This window comes from Papio anubis, chromosome 3 (assembly GCF_008728515.1).
Source record: "Papio anubis isolate 15944 chromosome 3, Panubis1.0, whole genome shotgun sequence".
NCBI classification, from domain to species: Eukaryota; Metazoa; Chordata; class Mammalia; order Primates; family Cercopithecidae; genus Papio; species Papio anubis.
This window is the reverse complement of record NC_044978.1, coordinates 33,665,265-33,677,316: the sequence shown is the minus strand read 5'-3', so window position 1 is coordinate 33,677,316 and position 12,052 is coordinate 33,665,265. Positions and strand designations below refer to the sequence as shown.

The 12,052-nt window shown below is 36.6% G+C and overlaps 1 protein-coding gene across 11 annotated transcripts in view; it reads left to right on the top strand.

Moving 5' to 3' along the window:
• GUCY1A1 (guanylate cyclase 1 soluble subunit alpha 1) overlaps positions 1–12,052 on the top strand; it is a 69,141-nt gene that overhangs the window by 20,237 nt on the left and 36,852 nt on the right. For 5 of the 11 annotated variants that reach the window (XM_031664199.1, XM_031664201.1, XM_031664202.1 and 2 more), the window contains one exon: positions 11,097–11,463. In XM_031664199.1, coding sequence (XP_031520059.1) covers positions 11,209–11,463 — 255 coding nt within the window. In that variant the 5' untranslated portion in view covers positions 11,097–11,208. The remainder of the gene's footprint in view (positions 1–11,096; positions 11,464–12,052) is intronic. The other 6 variants (XM_031664203.1, XM_031664205.1, XM_031664204.1 and 3 more) reach the window with 3 other exon arrangements.

The window sequence follows — 12,052 nt, the reverse complement described above, 5'->3', positions numbered from 1 at the left end:
TCCAATAAAAGTTTATTTGTGGACATAGAAATTTAGGTCTCATATAATGCTTACGTATCGCTGAGCTCCTCATGTTCTCCTGCATGGCAGCTTAACTTTGTCTGACTCTCTCAGCCCTGCTCCGGCTTCCGCAGTTCCTCCACTGCCTGAACCTCCACCATTGATACATCTGTTTTTGTTCTCCTTGTGTATTTGTTTTTGTTTTTTTATCTTTGCTGTTCTTTCTGTAACCAGGCCTACACTTCTCGATTAATGTGTTCTTGATTAGGTTTGGTAAGATTCTATCTCCAGCGTTGCATAGACATCTTAAGTTTTCACAGCTGTATAAATTTCTGGTCCTTTCTCTCAAAGAGCTTGGGAAAATTTCCAAAAGCTGGATTAGAAGAACTGTGAGAGTCAGTAGTGTCTCTTATTCCAGAATCTTCCTAACAAATATGACAAGTTAGAGTCCAGCCAGTTTGTCTTTCCCCTACCATTGGGTGAGTTCTGTACTCACAAGGTCACTCTTTCCTTCTCATCAAGGATGAGTTGACCTCGATATCTCCTCATTGCTCAGAAAGGTAATTCAAGCGTTCCACAAGTCAATTCCAGAGTCACTTCACTTTTGTCAGGAATACCTGTGTCTCTTACTTTAACTGGACTCTGGGTGACCTATATTGGTTCCACAAATATCTTAAAGTGAACATGCCAATTAGTGTCTCACCTCTACCTGCTCACAACCTAAACCTTTCTACCAAATTAACATTGAGAAAGTAAGTAGATAAAAGAATTATTTGCTGGGCATGGTGGCCCACACCTGTAATGCCAGCACTTTGGGAGGTGAAGGCAGGTGGATTGCCTGAGTTCAGGAGTTCACGAGCAGCCTGGGCAATCCGGTGAAACCCGATCTCTACTAAAATACAAAAATAAAAATAAAAAATTAGCCGGGCATGGCAGCATGCGCCTGTAGTCCCAGCTACTCTAGAGGCTGAGGCAGGAGAATCACTTGAACCCCAGAGGCAGAAGTGGCAGTGAGCCAAGAACACGCCACTGCACTACAGCCTGGGCTACAGAGGGTGACTCTGTCTCAAAAAAAAAAAAAAAAAAAAAAAAAAAGAATTATCACTGAATCAATTTAGAAGAACAGCTAGCTTATAAAAGCAATAATTGGAGACAAGATTCCTTGTATAACAAATACTAATCATATCCCAATATGGCATTCTAAGAAAAGAAAATCAGATACCACAGAATTTCTATTTAAGCTTGATGGTTACAAGATTTTGTTTTGTTTTCAAATTTCCACATTGGGAATAATATGAATTAATAAAAAATAGTGAGTAGTGGCAATGGCATAAGGCTTGCTTGATTTATAAAATAGTTTTGGCTTAACAAGTAGAAAATGAGGTTTAAAATTCAACATAGTCACCCAATTTTTATATTCTAATATGTCGTTAAGGGAATTAGACATGCAACTTATTATGTAATAGAATTAGATAAGAGAAAACCAAAATAGAATGTTTCTGCTCTTTCTGCAACTGTGCTGCAAAATCTATTATTTTATAATTCAATAAAAATAACTCTAACTGTTGACTTATATATAACTTTCTTGGTATGTTCTCTAATGCTCATCAAGTAAAGATTGTTTTCCATAGTTGCAGGATAATGAGCATTTGATATATTATCAGAGTTCCCTTAAACCAGCTTTGATGTATGAAAAAAATGATTTCACAGGTATAAAACATTACAGAATCTTTCTGAGAAGATAGAATAAAATTGTCAATCATTTATTTAATAACTTAGGTCAGCACGATTGTCTTGTAGCATGCAATGAGCATTTACTTTTGGTTGTATGTACCAAAAAATATTTTAGGGCTGCTCTGAAGTTATCGAGCAGACACTGATCATTTTGTTCCTGTTGTAAGAAGTTGCCTAGAGTTCTAGTAGAAGAGGCATCACAGCTTTTGTAAGGCAAGTGACTGAAGACTTGATCCAAGACTGGACTTTTACCTTTTATTTTAATTATGGACCTATGGATGCTAGGCAAGACCAGGCACTTTATATATATTATTCCAAATTCTTAATTCGAATCTGTTACATCATGACTTTACCATTTTATGTGTGAAATAGCAGAATTCATGAAGTTATGAAACTTGTCCAATGTCACACTACCACTGAGTAGCAGTTGCGACAGTCAACATGTATTCCTCCCATACTAGCTGGCAGTGCTTTTCTAAGTGCTTTCTATTTATTGCTTTGTTTAATCTCATAGCACATTTGAGATAGTTGCTATTATTATCCTTATTTTTCAGGTGGAGAAAATTGAGGTGAAGTTCACTTAAGAACTTCACTAACGTCACAGAGCTAGCACATGGTAGACGCAGGTAGCAAACACAGGCCATCTGTTCGTGTAGCCTAAGCTTTTAACTGCTATGCCAACTCCACTGCCTCAGGGCACAACTGGGCATGGCACCCACATTTATGTGAACCCAACCCTCCAAATTATGAAGTCTCTGTCATGCTAATTATCTGCATGAGACACACACACTCACATACACACACACTTGCCTGTATTTCTCAGGCACTTAAAAACTCACCATTACAGAAGAGGGAAAATAAGTGTGTGTATGGTAAGTATGTATGTGTGTGTGTGTGTTTACGTATGTCTATGACATCAAGGATGTACAGAGTTTACTTCCAGCCCTTCCTGCCTGACCAAAATTTAAAAGAAGAGAAAACGGAGAAAGTATGATGTCATGTAATCATCAAGTTCATTATGTCACTGAAATGAAATCTATCAATTAGCCCAATTATTTAATCATCAAGGATTTGTTTTAACTGTAAAATTTCATCAGATTATTTTACCTAAACCATAGTGTACTCTGTGGAGTCTCAGAGAATGTGATCTTGTTGAGTGTTTCTTCCAGGTTGGTAGGTTGGCTTTTCACCTTATTTGCAAATTTAAACCAAACATCGATTAGAGTAGAGATATTTCTGATATAATACAATATAGATGTTCTTGGAAAACTTCATATGCTTCAAAACTGTGTACTTTTATTGCCTTCGAAAAATAAAAGGACTTAGGGGAAAAAAATGTGTTTGAGTGAAATCACTCAATGCTTAGGAGCACTAAGCCAAAAAAAAAAAAAATCCCCCAAATATAAAAATTTAGTGAAAAGATGTATTGAATTCTAATGAATACTGCACCTTGGCAATTGTAGGCCTTGACTTAAGGGGAAAAGAATGAAAGTAGTTGGTGGGAAAGAACTATAAGAAGGCCTTGAGTCTGCTGAGTTACGGAGACAAGAGAAAAATAAAGGGAAATTGTGCAACAGTACTTCCATGACAGAGGATATGGTCAGACTGGGCTAAGAGGAAGAATGGGGAGCAAAGGGAATCTAGCACGTCTGCCATTTTATCCTGACATTGTTTCCCTAGTGATAGATGTGCCTAAGCTGACTGGCATTCCTGAAATGCACAGTGCTTGTTTGAAAACAGGTAAAAACAAAATGGCTTTTTACAGAGTAGAAAGGAATCACATTTCTTCCTTAACTCATTTCATAATCATTAGTACCTTTTCAGTAAGTGTATTTTAAAGTGACTAAGCCTCTGCAAGGAGCTACTTTAGCCATGTAACTATGATGAGAATCATAGAAAAAGATGCAAGAAATTATTTTATATATTTTAGGGAAAAACTGTAGAAAAGTTTATCTGATTTCATCATGATTAGCATGATGAACCGTAAGGAGTGATGATACTTAATTTGAAGATGTTTAACTACATGTATTCAAATTGTAGTCGTCATCACACTGGAGTTTTAAAAATATATTTCAGGATTTATAATCCCAAAGGTTTTGCTCTTAAGTTGGTTATAAAACATTCTGAAAATACTTTGATAAAAACTGAGAAACAAAATGTTAATTCAAATAGTTAAAATCTCCCTACTATAGAGTGTACTGAATTTTGCTATTACTTCAAAGATGCCACAGAATTGCCTCTTAAATCTAATTTTAAAAGATTGTGGACTGTGCTCATCTTATTTTAAATAAAGATCTAATGCAGCTTATTAAACACAATTTGTGTCCAGTACTGCAGTTTTATCAAGGCGGTCGCTACCCGGCAAGTCGGAGGGCAGGGGGACTCCAATATGATTATCAAAAGTGAGGTTGCTGTTGTCTTTAGAGTTGATCTCTTTGTTTTGGGAGAATCATCAGTACAGGTTCTTGAGTTACAAAAATTTAAGGTAAGCATCCTCCTCCTTAAAAATAGCTTGAGACCGCTCACACTTACATGTAGATGCAGTCCGTTAGGAAGGTGAATGCCCTACTCAGTAATAGAAATTGGAATTAACAATTTCTGGGCTTTTGAACAAGAAGGAGAAATTGCTTCCCAAAATGAGATTTTAACAGGAGAATTTGAGTAACCTAACTCCCACAAGGTGTTATATAATATTTGAAATCCAAGCTCTGGGCTTGGTTAAGATTGAACAACCGAAGTCATGGGAAATGTATTATGGACTATTTTGATTGTGCTCTGTGGTCCCTAGAGTGTTTCCTTGGCTGGGATATTGAGAAGTAAAGTCAGAGGAATGTTTCTTCCCTCTGCTCCAGCCCCCACACCCAGTCAGTAGCCCAGGCCTGCAGATTCTCTCTCAGAATTACTTCTGCAATTGGTTCATTTTTTTTTTTTCCCCAGGGTCCTGTTTTTGCCCAACCCAGATCTACCATCTGTCCCACTCTGACCCATTTTTCATTCTACATTCCAAATAATCTTTTAAAAATGCAATCTAATTCACTTACTCTCTTGCTTCTTAGTTATTTAGTTGATTGCCCTTACAATAGAGTATTATCTTGTTTAATGTGGTTTGTAGAACTCTGCAAACTCCTGACCTCTGCCTATTTTGTCTCTTACTATCATTACCTTGCTCTCTCTTACCTCATTCATGCCTTTGCTACACGGGAATTATTTCCTTTCCTAGAACGTTGGCTCCCAAGCATGCTGTTCTTTCTGGAACTCTCTTGGCCTGGCCCAGCTCAGATGTTTCCGAGAGGATTAGGTTCAGATCTCTGATTTACATTCCCAGAGCACTATATCTCTCTCCTTTTTACAGCACAGGCCATGCTTGGAACTGATACCTCAGAAATAGTTTTCCTCCTGGATTGTAAGTTCCTTGAGAGCAAGGGGTGTTCTTTGCACATCGCTCTGCCCTTGTGTCTAGAAGAATGCCTGGCACAGAGCAGGACATCCATAAATATTTGTTGAATAGGAGGAAAAATGAGCAAGTGCATGAATGCATGATTATGATGTAGAAGACAATTCAGTGATACCAAAGAATCTATTGGAATCGAAATTATTAAAAAGAAAATGCAGATGAATGGAGAATTTATGTTAAAAGCCAAAAAAAGTCTTGAACTTTGACTTTTAGGCATCATCAAATTTAATAAAGAGATATCAGTAACATACTAAAGCAAAAGCCAGATAGTTTTAAACTTAAGAATAAATATGATGTAAGGAAATGAACACAGCCCATAAAGCCAACCTTTCAGGAAGAGTAACAATAAAGAGAATGGTAGTGCTAGAGAGGAATGATGGGATGAAGGAGTCTGAGATTTGTTTGCCTGTTTTTAACTTTCTGGTGGAGAGAATTGGACATGCTCACCAATTTTTCTACTACTTTGTCCTGATTTCCTGATACATCACAGGGAAAGTTCTATAAACATTTTCTACTACAAAGTGAAAATAAATCTATTTTAAAAGACAGATTTATGGGATTTTATGTAATATTTTTCAATTTTTGAGAGAGGAAAACTTTATAAGTTTTTAGTCCACCTGAAAATTAAGCCTTTTCCTTATTTATGAAAATAGTTGCTATAATTTGTACTGAAGTATACAAACTTTATCCTTACTAAGGCAATTTTCTTTTTAGGTTTTCTCCTCCTTTTGGCAACTCTTAAAAATCTGGACTTTAAAATTTAAACTTAAAAAGCTCATATCTTTTTTATCACAGATATTGGCATGTCCAGGTGCCAGGTCTGATGGTAGACATTTGATACAGCTAATTGCTTTTGTGATGGATACATAATTTTTAGACTTGCCTCTTCCCTCTAACTTTTTTCGATACTTTATTTATTTTATTATTTATTTATTTTAACTTTTAAGTTTAGGGGTACAAGTGCAGTTTGTTACATAAGTAAACTTGTGTCATGGGAGTTTGTTGCACAGATTATTTCATCAGCCAGATTTTAAGCCTAGTACCCATTAGTTATTATTCTTGATCCTCTCCCTCCTTTCACCCTTTATGCTCCAAAAGGCCCCAGTGAGTGTTGTTCCCCTCTATGTGTCCATGTGTTCTCTTTGTTTAGCTCCCACTTACAAGTGAGAACATGCGGTGTTTGGTTTTCTGTTCCTGTGTTAGTTTGCTCAGGATAATGGCCTCCAGCTCCATCCATCGCCCTGCAAAGGACATGATCTCATTCTTTTTTATGACTGCATAGAGTTCCATGGTGTGTATGTACCACACTTTCTTTATCATCAGTTTATCAGTTTACCATTGATGGGCAATTAGGTTGATTCCATGTTTTACTCTTGTGAATAGTGTTCCAACAAACATACGTGTGCCTGTGTCTTTATAATAGAATGATTTATATTCTTTTGCTATATACCCAGTAGTAGGATTGCTGGGTCAGATGGTATTTCTGTCTTTAGGTCTTTGAGGAGTTGTCACACTCTCTTCCACAATGGCTGAAGTAATTTACACTCCCATGAAGAGTGTAAATTAACAAGCATTCCTCTTTTCTCCACAACCTTCTCAGCATGTGTTATTTTTTGACTTTGTAAGAACAGCCATTCTGACTGGTGTGAGGTGGTATCTCATTGTGGTTTTGATTTGCATTTCTCTAATGAGCAGTGATGCTGTCCTTCTTTTCATGTGATTGTTGGTCACATGCATGCCTTCTTTTGAAAAGTGTCTTTTTCTAACTTTTCATCTGCTCCTTAGGACCTGCTTTTGGAGAAAAGTATATCAGTATCAGAGAGTATGGAAAGGGGTGTTTTCCTTAGGTCTACATGACCTTGTTTCATGTAGTAAACAAGATGTTCATGCTTAATTAAATTCTAGGATGGATGCAGTGGCTCACGTCTGTAATCCCAGTGCTTTGGGAGGCTGAGGCAGGTGGATCACCTGAGGTCAGGAGTTCGAGACCAGCCTGGCCAACATGGCAAAAACCCATCTCTACTAAAAATACAAAAATTAGCCAGGTATGGTGGCTGCCACCTGTAATCCCAGCTACTTGAGAGGCTGAGACAGGAGAATTGCTTGAACCCGGAAGGCGGAGGTTTCAGTGATCCAAGATCGTGCCACTGCACTCCAGGCTGGGCGACAGAGTGAGAATCTGTCTCAAAAAAAAAAAAAAAGAGAAGAAAAAAAAGTTCATGCTTAATTAAATTTTAAATTCTAGAGTTTAAATGATTGAGGATTGCCTTACTTGAACAATAATCTGTCCCTGTTATTAATACTAGACCAGTAGCTGGGTCATTATTCTCACCACAGCAAAGTTAATCACTCACTAGTAAAAAGAGAGAGAGCATTCAGTTTATTCGGAGGCTGTTTAATTATCAACTTTTGGAATGAGAAGTGCCTCTTCAAGTTTCTGAGAACATATTATTCCACTTCTTGCCAAGGCCTGTTGCCAAATGTATTATTTTAATTTATTTTTTTTTTCCCTTACCATGTTATTACCATTTCTACAACCAACTGGATACTGAATTCAACTGACCAAACCATTTCTGAAGTTACAGCTAATGTTACCCATAAAAATCATCACTAGTTTAGTTGAGGAACAATCTTTTGCCTGCCAGAAATATTCTCTATTCCTGGCAGGCAAAAGCAAGACAAACAGATTTCCAAGGTATCAACACTGTGTGCATCTGCTTCATAGTGTAATTTCATCAGTTGAGCAGATGAAGAATGCTAATTAGTTTGTTTATACATATGTAATTTAACGAGACTAAATACTTAACTATCTTAAAGTAAGCACAACTTGTTTCCTGTTGGCTGTTTTTGCTTTAATAAAAAACACTGTTCGGCACATTTCCTGGAAATTATAGTACTGTGCAGTACAGGAAAAGAAATTATTTCCAGGAAAGTTGACTGGTCAAATGTATTCTGCTGCAGCTGGATTCAGTAGGAAGATAAGAATTAAAATATTGGGCTTGGGTACCAACATTGAAATCCAATGTGAATGAGAGAGTAAAGTTTAATGGAAAGATCTATTATAAACTATATTATGGCAAACTTCTAAGTCCAATACTAAAATTCTAATGTATACCAAAATAACTTATTTTAGTAATAATTCTATGCCATCCTCAGACCTAACCTATACTCTTCCATTTCTTATTGTCTTCCTTTTGTTTTTGTGTACCCTTTTCTGCTAGTTATTGTAGTTAGATATTGACATAACTGAAATAGTGGCATTCAGATAATACAGCTCTTTTCCCTGAAAATTAATATAAAATAATGCTACTGTTATTTGTATAAATAGATGTTTAGTATTATCTATTACACTCTCTTTGATTACTTTGAGGTTGTTTAAAAACTGGATCCCAGCCAGGCACAGTGGCTCATGCTTGTAATTCCAGCACTTTGTGAAGCCAGGGCAGGAGGATTGCTTGAGCCCAGGAGTTAAGAGACCAGCCTGGGCAACATAGTGAGACTTTTTCTCTACAAATAATAATGAAAAAAACTCTCCAAGTTCCCCCACCCCAATCAAAACTGGACCTGCGTAGGCTGTTATTTTTGGAGAGGAGTGACTAGAGGAGATGAGGAAATAACTTTGCTCCTATAGTCAAAATTATATTTTAATTAAAATGCTTAAGTTAATATACTCAGCTTTCTACAACCAGGGGTCAGCAAACTACTGGCTATGTTCACAGTCTGCTTTTACAAACAAGGTTATATTGGAACACATCTGTGCCCATTCATTTGTATATCATCGCTGGCTGACTTCACACTGCAATGGTAGGGTTGAATACTTGCAATAAAGACCATGTAACCTGCAAAACTGACAGTATCTATTCTCAGGACCTTTACAGAAAAGGTTAAAGCACTTTTGAAGATTAAAGCTGATCACTGATTTGAAGCTTAAATCAGAAGAGAAGTTATTAAACAATAATAGAATTATGTTGAGATGTAGTAAAGACTAAGAAACAAATATTTATTACATTAAGTCCCAAAACAAATGTGGGTAAAATTATTAGATTTTTAGGTTTTGTAGAATCTAAGTAATCATTCCCCCTATAGCCATATTGCCTTTGGACCACTTCAGTAGTCTACTGAGATAGACCACTCCCATTCTATTCTGGCAGAATAAATTTTCTACTCATAAATGCATAGGATTTTCTTTTGTCCCCTCTTGAAGATTCATAAATTATATATGAGCATAGATTTTGGTCATAACTTTAGGTAACAGAGCCCTGGCAGCTTCTTCTGGCCTGCCAGCATCCATAATCTTCCTCTATACCTAATGTCCCATGACATCCCATGGGGATCAGATACTGAATTTAGCTTCCTTGTTTGTCCCAGTTCAGAAAATGAGTTGTTCATTGTTCTAAACTTATTAGATGACTTACATGTGACAATTTACAGGCTGTTGCTTATACATACTGGAAACATATTAACGGCATTGAGGAGCATAGAAAATTTAAAAAAAAAAATTGAACTCCAACTCTAAAGATTCAAATATAAGGCTGTATCTTGGATGTTTCAGATACCACCAGCCAATGAGCAGAAGAATTATGTTCCTCACTGAATTTTAATATAAATTTGTAAAGCATATTTTCAAGATAAAAATCTATTCTTAGTTAATAAACTAAGCCTGATTATGATAGAAACTGCTCTATCTTAGTAATATTAGTTTGGAGTTATAGAAAACACAGGCTCCGGAGTCAGCTGAATCTGCATTTGAATCCTAGTTCAGTCATTCTCTAGCATTTCAAATGAGAGAAAAGTACCTGAAATTTTGAGCTTCTCACCCACTGGGGATAATAATACCTGTGTTACATGGTTGCTGTGGGGACTAATTATAAACATAGAGTTCCCAGCACTGTGTGAGGCACATAGTACTTAGTACATGTGGGGATTAGCAAATATGGGTTCTTTTCCACTCTTTGTTTTTCTTCCCCAAGAGTAGGAAATAGCTGGTAGGCCCAGTTAATCAAGATAATTAGTACTGTTGATGAACTGAATTCACACCTTGACAGTTCCAGTAACAAATAGCTAATGATAAATGGGTTGTGAATTGTGAGATAATTTACAACCACAACATCAACAAAAACAAAAGTACAGGGGAAAATATGCCGGAATGACGATGCTTATGATTTCAGTGGGAAGTGGGGTAGTCTCTGACTCACTGCAGTGCTAACTAGATTTGGATCCAGAGACCCCTGCAAATCCCATGGTATGTTCTTGGAGATCAGGAGTTCTAATGTTTTTTCATTTAGATAATATTTTTAAATTGCTTTACTATTTAAAGTGATAAAAATTTTCTTTCGCCGTAATCATCTTCATTGAACTTTTTTTTCATTGAACTTTTTTTTTCTAAGTTGGTGTTTCAAATCTGAAAACATATACTTGGGGATCATTATGCATATTATTTTCCCTTAGGTATTTTTGGAAGCCATTGGTTTTTACTGTTCTGACTTATCAGAAAGGAGAGCATAATGAGAATGTAGTAGTACAGCATTAATAAAATATAGACTTAGATGTGGCTTTTGTCATAAAACCGTGGTGTTCCACTCTTGTGAAATCAAACTGGATCAGATGAGTCCAGATAAGTATAAAAAATGGAAATCAGTAGTTGATGCTAAGAATATTTTGGAAAAATATATTTTATTTTAAGAGTTAAAATAGTAAGAGCAAGTATTTTGCTAATATAGTGAAATTCACACACATCAAGTAAAGTTCTTTGCCAAATGTCCTGCTCATTTTATAACTGGCATTTCCAGCAGAATTTTTTTTTTAACTTGAAATGATGTGACTATTGCTTTTTCTCACCTGTCTTTTTCTGTTTTCGTCAGTGCATAAAGTCACTCCTCTTTCTGTTCTGACCTTTTGCTGCCCGTAGACATCCCAGTTACCAGTGTCCTTGAATTGATAGTGGCTTCTGTTTGTCAGTCTCATATAAGAACTACAGCTCATCAGGAGGAGATCACAGCAGGGTAAGAGACACCAACACCATGTTCTGCACGAAGCTCAAGGATCTCAAGATCACAGGAGAGTGTCCTTTCTCCCTACTGGCACCAGGTCAAGTTCCTAATGAGTCTGCAGAGGAGGCAGCAGGAAGCTCAGAGAGCTGCAAAGCAACTGTGCCCATCTGTCAAGACATTCCTGAGAAGAACACACAAGAAAGTCTTCCTCGAAGAAAAACGAGTCGGAGCCGAGTCTATCTTCACACTTTGGCAGAGAGTATTTGCAAACTGATTTTCCCAGAGGTGAGTGCTTGCTCTTTAGATTTTGAAATTGTAGAATGTTTTTCTAAGGAAAATTTAAACACTTCCTTTCTCACTTTCAAGGCTACCATAAATGTAGAATATTTTCTTGGAACACATAAAAATATTCTTTTAAAGCAATTATGTTCTTAAGTTGTGTTTTATCTTAAGATGTTTATGATCTTGAATTCTTTTCAAAAGAACATTGCACTCTGACAAACTTTATGATTTTGGGCAACAGGCTTAATGCCTCTTTACCTCAGCATCCTTGTCTGTAAAGTGAAAATAGTAATAGTACTCATCTTCTAGAGTTTTATTGAGTTTTAAGTGAAACCATCCATAGCTCTTGCCATACCATAAGCAGTCAGTAGTTGTTAGCTATTATCTTAAAATTAAATTCTTCAAAGAATAGCGTATTTTCTGCTGGGGTTTTCTCTCCTAATTTTAAAGAGCATCATACGTCCCCTGCCAATTTTCAGAGTTGTGAAAATCTCCCTTGACTGTTTGCTCTGATTCTGAAGTTTCTGCTCAATCAGTCTTGACCTTCTCCCTTGGGTCGGAGTCATGAGCCTGTGATTGCCTATACCTGTGT